The sequence below is a fragment of the Rhagoletis zephyria genome, unplaced genomic scaffold (assembly GCF_001687245.7).
Source record: "Rhagoletis zephyria isolate East Lansing unplaced genomic scaffold, Rhagoletis_zephyria_1.1 Rzeph_scaffold_09854, whole genome shotgun sequence".
Lineage (NCBI taxonomy): Eukaryota > Metazoa > Arthropoda > Insecta > Diptera > Tephritidae > Rhagoletis > Rhagoletis zephyria.
The window spans coordinates 6,151-18,075 of NW_016166932.1; the positions used below are offsets into that span (position 1 = coordinate 6,151).

The following is an 11,925-nucleotide window of genomic DNA, read 5'->3' on the forward strand; positions in this document are numbered from 1 at the left end:
ATTACCTGAGTGGTCGACACTCGTCAGTAATCTTCAGAGACAAAACCAGCAAGCCACGTAAAATTAAACAGGGGGTACCACAGGGTGGTGTCCTGTCCCCGCTACTGTTTAATTATTACATATCAAAGCTTCCTCAGCCACCAGAGGGTGTTAATATAGTCTCATATGCTGACGATTGTTCGATCATGGCGTCTGGGGATGGAATTGATGACTTGTGCTCAAAGTAAACGGTTACCTCTCCCCTGCGAAATCCTCGGCAACCCTTTTCACCACCTGGACGAAGGAGGTCAGACTGCCACTAGGTATTCCCGTCGATGACGTAACAATACCGACGGTGAATAACCCGAAAATCCTCGGAGTTACCTTCGACAGTCTGCTCTCCTTCTCGGCGCATACAACCGCAATTGTCAACAAAGTACAGAGCTGCAACAATGTCCTCAAGTCGCTGGCCGGCAGCACTTGGGGCAAAGATAAAGAAACGTTGTTGGTAACATACAAGGCAATTGGCCGGCCGGTTCTGAACTACGCAGCGCCCGTATGGTCGCCGGGGAATAGCAGGACGCAGTGGATGAAGCTGCAGACATGCCAATACACGGCATTACGAACTGCGGCAGGATGCCTCCTGATGGCGCCTCTACACCACCTTCACGACGAGGCCCAGATGCTCCCAGTAAAGGAGCATAACATAATGCTCTGCAAGCAGTTCCTCGCTGGGAGCCATAGACATGGCCATCCCAGTGGGTAACTGCTCGCGGAAGAGCCCTCGCCACGGCACGACAGGAGGCATCTTTACGAACTGACAGACGAAGTCCAGAGGTATATTAAACAACCACCAATTTAAGGTCGCTACTCAAAATTGGTACACCCCGGTCAACCATCTAGCGGTAGCTTTCGGAAAGGTGAAAAAACATATATTTAATACTTGCGCCGGGTATTTCATGTTCGGCTCCGCCCGAACTTAAGACTTTCTTACTTGTTATTTTTTAGTGTTTAGCTCAAATGGCTCGCGCGAAATGCGTCGTTCTGCAACTTATAATTCAACGTTCACGTTCGACATTTTGCTCAAAATTAATTGTCTTAACTATTGTCAGGCCTAGACAATTATCAACATTTTGACAACTAATACGTATTTCTTCAAGCTGAAATAAGTCAAGAACGCAGAACGAATACTTAAACGCAGTCTGTATACCCAGAATTTTGCCGATTACTGGAGCCATCAGTGCTGCTTACTACAGTGTGGCCACTCATCAATGCCTTTTCATAAACCTACAACTACAATTTTTCGTGCTATAATAGATTTTAGCTAAATATAAACTACTTAGTTTTCAACAAAAACCTTATTCAATAGTAAATTTCAAATATTTTAAACATATTTTGAATAGGAACTTATATCTTTTTTACCATCTGTAAAACTGACGAAGTGGCAACCATCTAAAGAAGGAGAAATCAGCTGACACGGAAAAATCTAAATTCCGCAGATTTCTGCGCTACGGGCTACAACTACAGAAAAATTCTGCGGTGTTGAGTTTTCATTTACATGGCGCTTTGGTAAGACAGATCGTGTCAGCTGACTCGGGTTTACGTACCGGTAGGTTTACGTTCTTGACTAATTTCAGCTTTATTGTCTTGGCAGCATTGTCAAATGTAAACGCGCCGTTAGACGGCAGAATGTTCTAGAGTTGCCAGCAGCCGGATTCCAACTTTCGCTATAACTAAAGCTTCATCGCCAAAAAAATGCTAAATTTATTTTTAGCGATTTTCGCCATTCTATATTAAAAGGTCATCTCTAAAAATCTCCATCTCTGATCAATTTTTGGGCAGATTTTAGCGATGAACAAAATGAACCGGATAATGTGAGTGAACTGTTTTGACAGGTCATGTAGCTAAAATCGCGATTCCAGCGTATTTTGAATCGCTTAAAATGTCGATTTTCGCTTAAACTAATTAAAAATTGGTGACTAGAAATAACTTCTGCTAAAAAATGTATCAACAAATCACAGCTAATTTTCTTTTCGTTGTTCGTTTAAACTTTTCAACTATATAGAGAAAACTTGGTAATTTAAAGGAAAAATGGAAAACTGCAACAGAAAAGTGACAAAAAAAACACAAATGACTGCTTGTACAATATTTTGAAGAACTTTATTGAAAAAAGAATAATGTAGATGTTCTCTTAAATCGATTAATTGTGCCTATATTGAAGTTCCCAAATTAAACAAATATTTCTGCGCGTTGTCTCGCAGATATGCCTTGAGCAAACTGTCTTCATAAAACACCTGAGTTTCCCTTAAGTCTCCTCCAATATTATCTATAATAAAAATTATAATGCTGCTTTGTAACACATTTACTTAAAAGTCTTGCCCACTGACCGCTGGTGACTTCCTGAGAGGGATGCGGACTTTCTTGCTTTTTTTCGAAGGCTGTTCCTTATCTTCTTTAGCAATATTACTTATTTATGACAATTTCACAAAATGTTAAAGTTTGCCGCATAAACCCAAAGTTAAATTTTCATTTGCAAATAACTAAGTCACGAAAATAATTATTGATTAGTGGCATTATTTTCATATAAGCGCGACGTTATTTTCTTTTCCGATGGTCATTTCATTGTCCTTATATAAACATGACGTTGGCATTTTTAACTTTATTTTTTTTTTGATGGTCATGTGATAGCCTTTTTATAATCAATATTGAAAAATAAGTTTTCGCCGTCATATAAACAGTGAGTTAGCTATTTTCAAATTATTTTTATTTGCAAATAGCTAAAGTATAAAGAACTATTTATTTCCATTATTTATCACCATGGAAATGCAAACAAATTTTGACAGCTGCTGTTGCTGCACAGCGACACTTGCGGCCGGATAAGGTATTAAAATTTAGGCTAGGCAATTTTTAGCGACAGGGAGGACAGAACCGCCATTTTCGGAGATCGCCAAAAGTTCGGACAAAACTGTAGCTTTAGGGCCGGTTGTTCAATGTCTGCCGGTTAAACATCATTATCGACGTTTTCGACATCATGCATATAACTTGTGGCCGATAAAGTAGTCGTTGTATTTAACCAGAGCTTCTACCTCCGATTAGGGCTAATCAGTCATTAAACATCCGGCCCTTAGGGCCGGTTACTCAATGTCTCGTTAACACTAATATCCGGTTAAACATAGTTATCGACGTTACCGACGCCCTGTTGTATGCATGGAGTCGAAGACGTCGATAAAGATATTTAACCGCAGATCAGTGTTAACCAGACATTAAGTAACCGGCCTTTAGAATTTTAGGGCCGGTTGTTCAATGTCTGGTTATCACTACTTGCCGGTTAAACATCATTACCGACGTTTTCAACATCATGAATATAGCATACGATCGNCTTTAGAATTTTAGGGCCGGTTGTTCAATGTCTGGTTATCACTACTTGCCAAACATCATTACCGACGTTTTCAACATCATGAATATAGCATACGATCGAATAAGGAGTTGTTGTATTTAACCGGAGCTTCTACCCCCGATTTGTGCTAATTAGACATTGAACAACCGGTCCTTAGCATATTTTAGCATTTTAGCGATAGCGAAGTTTGGAATCCGGCTGCTGGACGCCTATGCAATGTACCTTAAGGCCCGGTTGTTCAATGTCTGGATATCACTACTACTACACTATCGACGATTTCGACATTATGCATGTAACATGTGATCGATAAAGCAGTAGTTGTGCTTAACCGGAGCTTCTACCTCCGATTTGTGCTAATCAGACNTGGTTATCACTACCACTACACTATCGACGATTTCGACATCATGCATGTAACATGTGATCGATAAAGCAGTAGTTGTGCTTAACCGGAGCTTCTACCTCCGATTTGTGCTAATCAGACATTAAACAACCGGCCCTTAGGGCCGGTTGNACTATCGACGATTTCGACATCATGCATGTAACATGTGATCGATAAAGCAGTAGTTGTGCTTAACCGGAGCTTCTACCTCCGATTTGTGCTAATCAGACATTAAACAACCGGCCCTAAGTGCCAGTGACAATTTTTTATGGGCCGGTTACTCAATGTCTGGTTAACACTAATCTGCGGTTAAACATCGTTACCGACGTCTTCGACTACATGCATATAACAGGGAATCGGTAACGTCGATAACGATGTTTAACCGCAGATTAGTGTTAACCAGACATTAGGTAACCGGCCCTAAGTAAGTTATCCATTCATCGACCAAGCTAATAAAAGAAAACACTTAGGGCCGGTTGCTCAAAGCCTGGTTGACACTAATCCCCGGTTAAACATCGTTATCGACGTTACCGACATCGTGTTATATGCATGGAGTCGAAAACGTCGATAACGATGTTAATCGGTGATTAGTGTCAATCAGGCTTTGAGCAACCGGCCCTTAGTGCCGGTTACACAATGTCTGGTTAACGCTAATCCCCGGTTAAACGTAGTTATCGACGTTACCGACTCCCTGTTGTATGCATGGAGTCTTAGACGTCGATAACGATGTTTAACCGCAGATAAGTGTTAACCAGACATTGAGTAACGGCCCTTAGAATAAAAAATAAACTTACGGCCGGTTGTTCTATGGCTGGTTATCACTACTTGCCGGTTAAACATCATTATCGACGTTTTCGACATATGCATATAACATGTGATCGATAAAGCAGTCGTTGTATTTAACCGGAGCTTCTACCTCCGATTTGTGCTAATCAGGCATTAAACAACTGGCCCGAAAAATTGCTTAATTTTGATATCTTGGTTCTGTAACCACTTGTTTTAGGGTTGCCCACTCCCAAGATAAATTTCCCGTTTGCAACAAAATCCCATGCAGTGCTGCAATCCCCATTTTGATTGGTTGATCAGGTATGCTTCGAGTGCTACATTTTGCAAACGAACGGAAAACTCTTGCATTTGCTTTTTTACAATTCGTTTGGACGCACAGCAGCTATATAGCAAATTTCGGTAGGTTTAATTGTTTATAACGAATTTAAAAAAAGTTCTTTTCTTAAATTGCAAAATACGGATGAATGTAAGTTTGTTAAAATGTGTACTAAGTACTCGCAGATTTGTATTAGGTATGGGGCGAATAAAAGAAATCTGAAGTTTTCTAATCCGGTTTCAAAGGAAACCTAAATTTTTTTTTAAATGGTAGAAAGTTAAAATCTATTTAATTCAGCTATCCTTTTTTATTTGATAGTTTTATGAAAGAAATTAAAAATTTGTGGAGATGGAAAAGATTTCTTTGGGACTATCCTTCTATTTGGGAACCAATATAAGTCTCCGTATTTGGCGCAAATCAACCTTACAAATTGGCTTCGGTAGTTAGAAATTAAGCTATAATCACGAAGTAGACAAACAATTTTTTTTTTTTTTTTTGATAGTGCCTATTTATAAATTAAAACCTCATATTTTGTATAGCACTGGATATTGGGTCCTTCGGCTATATACATATTGCAAATTGGGAAAGGAAATAATTATAACTTGCAATGGTTGGCCGAGATATAACGCCAACGGAAATCGGAAAGCATTCCAAACTAATAAGAAGTGAGTGTCCCCATGATTACGTTTACAGACATAAAAATATGTTGCGACATACATATGTACGAACCTTTTGCATTTTTACCTAGTGGCGCAAGACGAAATGGCCTCCATGGATGTTCTAGTATGCGGCCGTTGCCTCAACGTATATCACTTCATTGAAGATTTTGATGACCATAAACAGAAGCCATGCCACAAAGAAAATACCAATGTGCGTGAATGTAATGACACTAAACCAAAAATTTGGGCATTCTTACTGTGGAAGGCAACACAACTACATAACATTAGAGACTCAAATACGGCTAGTCCCAATTCATGGGCTCTATATCAAACCTGGGTAAAAATGGATGAAAGTTTACGAGAAACATGGATTGTTGCAGGCAAAACTATTCAATCGTTCGCCAAAGTAGGTCAAGGCGGCCTACAGGAGATGCCTGTGAAAATAACTAAAACAGTTGTTAATAACACAAGTGAAAATGTGTCACCTGGACGTAGTAAGTATTTTTTAATTAAATATATTAAAATAGAGTAACATAAAATATTTAGAACTTCCAGCGCAAACTAAGCCTCAAGTAACAAATTTGAAACCGCCCATTAAAGTCAATGATGCCAATAAAGATGTGGAAAGTGATTCTTCCCATAAAGCAACCACACCTCTCCAAAAAGTTGTAAAAAAACCGGTGACCATACGCAGTGACCCTGTAGGAGGTGTAACACAAAACAAGCTGCCCATTGCAAACGTCTTGAAAGCTTCAAGGTAAAGTATACCGAAATAATATATTAATATTGTCACAAAAAGCAGGTCATGAGGCTAAAAATATCACGTGTATATGTAAACTTAGATGTAGACCGTGTTAATCGTTCCATTTTTATTTATACAGCCGTCGTGCCAAGCGCACTGTTCCCAACTCAGATGAAGTCATTGAGGAGAATGTTGAAAAAATAGTTGCAAAGCGTTTTAACCCGAGACGCAAAATGCATGAGTATTTGGTTAAATGGGAAGCTCGCACACATGAACAAAATACTTGGGAACCATCATCACACTTGGAAAATGTCCCTCACCTTTTGGAGACATTTGAAACGCAGTTGGCTCGACAAAAAGAGACACGAGCAGCATTACAAGCTAAACAAGCTGCACAATTAGCAGCATCTGGTAAAAATACTGAAAACAAATCAATTGAACCCACAAAAAAAGTCGAAAGCAGTGCCTTGACTAAACTTGGCACTGGTATAATAAAACTACAAAGTGTTACCAGTAGTAACAATGATGTCGGCGATAGTAACAAATCAACTGTATCAACAGATGTTTCCCCAAGGCCATCACGTACATCCAAAACCAAGGCAATGGACCAAGTTAAACAATGGGTTTCGGGAAGTAATCAATCACGTGCAGCTTCGCCCACAGGCAGCGATGTCGCCGGAAGTGGCAACAACTCACAAGACGGTGAAAGAGATTGGTCTATGAATACCAGCAATAGCTCAGCAGCCGGTGGAACGGCTGGTTTAAAGCGCAAATTAGAAGATTCAGATTTTAATGATTCCAACGCTAGCGATTTGCCTAGTACTACAGCAACAATAGAAGATTTAGAAGAGGATTTAATTCCTTCGCATACAGTAAAACGGATGAAGAACGGGAATGCGATATCAATCGAGGTACAAATTTAAGACACTAATTTTATATATTTATAGTAAGGAACAAACAAAAATGTAATTTTTTTTTGTTCATAGTCCAAAGTGGTTAAGGTGAATGGAACAAGCAGTACCCGAACCCCCGCTACAGTTAGCGGTGAGTCATTGCCAGTTGGACCAAATTCAGCAGAAGTCATTATCACGCAAGACATTAATGCTTCCGGTGTAGTAAAGAAGCCTGGCTTCAATAGCAATGGTCGCAATGTAAGTTCAAAACCTGGCAAAAGATATAAATCTAAGTAAATCATTCGTTTTAATGGAGCTCCAATAAAATTTTTGATAATTGTGTACATAATTTAATTATATACATTTAACAACCCTTTCTCATCGGCACAGATGTATACAGTATATGTGTCTTTCATTATATNATTCGTTTTAATGGAGCTCCAATAAAATTTTTGATAATTGTGTACATAATATAATTATATACATTTAACAACCCTTTCTCATCGGCACAGATGTATACAGTATATGTGTCTTTCATTATATTTTTTTTTTGTGTGAAAAAGTTGATCTTGAAATATATATTATCGCTGCCAAAAAATTTGCCTTAATCTACTTTGGGCTTTATTTACATCCTCATTTGCAAGAAACTTAATCCGCCTACTTTCAGCGTTATTTCAAACTTAAGTGCGTCCTATACAACTTAAAGCTTTTAGTTTATTTAATTGGTATATTAAATCAGCTTTTCTTCAGAACTCGAACTGGTGCAGAACATAAGTTTCTTTTACTTCCAGGTAGTAGTACATGAAAGCTAAATAATTAAATTGTCTTATTTTAGACCACTCTAAAAAATGAGGCACAGATTCGAATACTATCAAAGGGAGAGTCTGCTGTTTCCAGCACAGGTGTAGTGCGAGTCGGAGGTGGCGGGGTTAGTGATAGTGGTAGCGAATCCAAATTGGCAACATCGGCAGTTACAGCTGGACGAACACCTATTCGTGTAGGAGCCGGTGGTACCACCACTGTTGGTAATACGCAAATTAACACAATTTCTCGGCAACAGGTCCAACGTACATCTGTAGGCACTACATTGCAACGAAAGATAGTTACGGCTAGCGGTATTACACAGCACCAACGGGGGGGTGTATCAATGCAAGTGCGTACTGGTGCTGTGGCCAACGCAACTGGTTCATCAGTCCAACCGCATTCTTCCCCTACATCCGGACGTATGATAATACCTCGTCAAGGTAACGCCGGGCATGTTACGCGTCCGGCAACTAGCACTACCACAAAGACTGTAACACCTGAACAAAAAATTCTCCAGCTTTCAAAGTCTGGCGATTTAAAAGTTACTAAAAAGGTTATGACTCGAGAGGATGCCATTGCGCAGCGTATGAGCTTAAGGCAGCAACAATCACAAATTCAAATTCAGAAAGTTCAGCAGATCACACCTCCGACCGGAGGAGGACGCACAGCACAAGTAAGTGCGGTAAGTGTGCGTAAGCAACCAGATGGTACATATGCACATGAGGAACAGCACCAAGCACAATTATGCCCTATAACCGGTAATTTAAATCTTTTATTGCCGGTTTCTTGCGACTCAATTAAAATTTGATATTGCAGGTAAAATTTTGGGACAGGATGATCAAGTGATGTCTCAGCAGCACATGCAAAGCGGAGTCATGCATACTCAATTGATTACAGGAGCTGGAGGTGAACAACAATTGACACTGCAACAAGATCATCATCAACAACAATTGCACGACATCGATCCCACTCTGCTCTTAACCAGTGATCAACAAATGCTCACCAATGAAGATGGTACTCCGTTGTTAGTTACTGGCGAAGATGGCACCGTATACCAAGTGGCAGGTAAAAATGCCGAGGGACAAACTATACTTGTGACCCAGGGTCCTGATGGCGAACAACAATTTGCCTACGTCGCTGCTGCCGATGGTGATGAAAATCAAGTGCTCACCCTTGATAATGCCGTTGCAGAAGCAGTATCACAAAATCCTGGTGAACTGCAATCCGAATCCATGGCTGAGCCCCAATATATTGTCAAAACCACAAAAGAAGATGGCACCACACAGGTAGTTACCATGAGTGAGGCAGAATTACAACAGCATCAGGCCTTAGCGGCAGCCCAGCAACATCAACAAACAGACACCGGTAGTGGAGCTGTCGCAGTAACAGCCAGTGGTGGTTCCACTGGCCAGCTCTGTATCCAAACATCTGACGGCGCCGATGGCCAGGAAGCGAACATACCTGCTGAAGTGATACAGGCTGGTATGCCCTCTCCCGGTAAATATTCTAATGATGAATTTAAAATGTCTTATTTTTATTAAATACTAATACCTCCATTGACTTCGTTTGTAGGCGGTACACGGCGGGTGGTATTGTTATTGCAAGACGGTACTTACATGATGACTGAGATGCATGATGATGAATTTAAAGCACTCAATATAGCCGCATAAAAGCTCAGCTGCATTGGGTAAAGAATTGTAACATTGAAATGTGTTGTCAGACAGCAGTAATTAAAATGTTAACGGTAATATGCATCATTCAATATGTATCTGCACATCGTTGTAGCAAACCTATAAAGTAGATTATTAAAGTTAGATTTAGTATTTACTGCTAAATATATAAAAAGTAAATATATCGAACAACGTTAAATATGCACATTTCAAAGCCGCGTTTTACTTTAAAGTTTGTTGTAAATTTTTTAAATGTATTCTACATATTATTTGCCCGATAAGTTTTGTTATGTTTATGTAACAAACATAGTGTTTTTTACAATAATTTTTTATGGATTTAATTCGTAAAAAATAGATCGTTCATAAAATTTGTTGATTTTGTGAATTATGATTTAAATATGTATGCTTATCGGCTTTTTAAAGATGTGCATGTAGGTAATACGTTTAATTTGCATTAATACAATTATAAACATTTTTATTGTATGTTTATGGATAAGTATTTCATTATACAAAATATGAGCATACGTAACGAAAAAGTAAATATCAACGCAAATTTGAGCAAAAATAAAGAAATTTGAGCAAATACAAAGTTTCTTCCTTGTGTTTAAAGTAAAATAAATATCTAATGTATGCTTATAGCGGTATCTAGGCGTGTATATAGCGCAGTTACCCACGGACGTAAAATCGGAGAACGTGTCAACTGACGCGATCAATCTTATGGGATCTGCGTGTTAACAAAAACTCACCACCGCATGACCGTGACGTAGACGTTGCTTTATCAACAGCAAACTTATTGGGTGTTATTATCACTTGCGAAGCGAATGATTTTGGCGAAGGGAACGGTTTGGCGAAGCAAATTAAAAGGCAGAGAAGGTATTAAAAGTGTTCGCGATGCAAAGAACTTGCACAAGCTGGTAAAAGCGAACACTTAATGCATATTTAAGTTGCGTTCGCCAATCCATTCGCTTCACCAAAGCGTTCGCTTCTCCAAATTCATTCGTTTCGCAAGTGATAATACCGCCCAATATCTTTCTACGTACTTCTACGCTACGCCACGTACACGTCTGTGGGTAACCGCGTTCTTACAAGTGCTCGAATCGTAATATCCGTTCACGGATCGAAAACGATGCGAAAGAAAATTACATGATGCATGCGTCAGGCAGTATAAGCTGGGCTCGAATCGTAACATCCCTCCACGGATCGAAAACCATACGAAAGAAAATTACGTGATACGTGTGTTTACGTGACGAGTAGTAAGATATCGCATGTGACGATTCGATCCTTGTATCGTATTGTTTGCGGTAGCCACTATAGCTGCTGTAATGGCGTTATATATATTAACAAATAGGAATATAACTAGAGTCCGACCGATTAATCGGCATCGGCTAGTATCGGCACAAAATTTAGCATCGGCGCTTGATCGGCACAAAATGTAGCATCGGCATTGGTATTTTTTCACCGATTCTTAGCGGATTATTTGGAATTTTATCCATATGTTAAGGTGAAGCGACAGACAACGGGCAACATACAAAAAGCGTTTGCAGACAGCTCTTAAAAAGGATTTTTTTTGGTTGAAGGTCATGATTCAANTGTTTCTTAAAAGCAACCCTGCGTGCTTGGAAGGCGTGTGTACCAATAATTTCATCCCTAGCATATTCATCCCCGAGGAAGGCAGTCGACAAATTCACCGAAGGTTGTTTACTGGTTATATTGTGCTCGAAACCTTGAGGGATTTCCCAAATCTCTCGGTTCGTATCGCTGGATTGTTAAATAAAGGCAATCGATGACCAAATTGTAGTACAATTAACTTTATTGTACAACAAACAATTTACAATACTCGCTAATACAGTAAAAACCCTTTACAATACTTGCTAAAAGAAATAACAACGCTTTACTACTTGGTAACACAATTAAACTTATAGCTTGCTTATTCGCAACTCAATTCTCCGCTCACTTTACTTGTAGCTTGCTGACTTGTAACTCGTAACTAACTCACTTCGCTGTGGCGGCGCCCTTATATACCTGCGCTGGCACTTATGGCAACTCTAGAATATTCTGAAGTTTATCGCTCATTCTCTTTCTCTCGCTGTTCGCAGTGTTCATCCAACTTGACGTTTCTCTTTGTGGACATTCTACGTCATTCCTCGAACATTCTGCCTATTTCCCCTGTTCACTTTGTGTTGCCGCAGTATTCGCCTCCGCTCCAACCGCTGCAAGTCTTTCCAAGTGGACCACTTTCATCTTGGCCCTCGGTCTCCCCATTGTCTGGATTTGATGCACTGCGTCCTTCAGCCGTTTGT

The 11,925-nt window shown here is 39.6% G+C and overlaps 1 protein-coding gene across 4 annotated transcripts; it reads left to right on the forward strand.

Moving 5' to 3' along the window:
• Positions 1-4,833: 4,833 nt before the first annotated feature.
• On the forward strand, positions 4,834-10,207 carry Chro (chromodomain-containing protein chromator). Of its 4 annotated transcripts, none has more exons than XM_017632253.1 (9): positions 4,834-4,940; positions 5,397-5,522; positions 5,606-6,010; positions 6,063-6,273; positions 6,398-7,169; positions 7,245-7,409; positions 7,987-8,713; positions 8,772-9,452; positions 9,528-10,207. In XM_017632253.1, exons 2-9 carry the CDS (start codon positions 5,465-5,467, stop codon positions 9,623-9,625), a joined length of 3,117 nt encoding a protein of 1,038 aa, XP_017487742.1. In that variant the 5' UTR covers positions 4,834-4,940; positions 5,397-5,464; the 3' UTR covers positions 9,626-10,207. The 4 variants fall into 4 exon arrangements, with proteins under 4 accessions (XP_017487742.1, XP_017487745.1, XP_017487746.1 ...); XM_017632256.1 differs by having other exon boundaries at positions 6,072-6,273; XM_017632255.1 differs by having other exon boundaries at positions 4,850-5,007.
• The last annotated feature ends 1,718 nt before the right edge of the window (positions 10,208-11,925 follow it).

Coding starts and splice junctions, on each gene's coding strand:
- Chro (XM_017632253.1), top strand. CDS start 5,465: ATGGTTGGCCGAGATATAACGCCAACGGAAATCGGAAAGCATTCCAAA. Junction 5,523..5,605: donor GCATTCCAAACTAATAAGAA/GTGAGTGTCCCC, acceptor ATTTTTACCTAG/TGGCGCAAGACGAAATGGCC. Junction 8,714..8,771: donor ACAATTATGCCCTATAACCG/GTAATTTAAATC, acceptor TTGATATTGCAG/GTAAAATTTTGGGACAGGAT.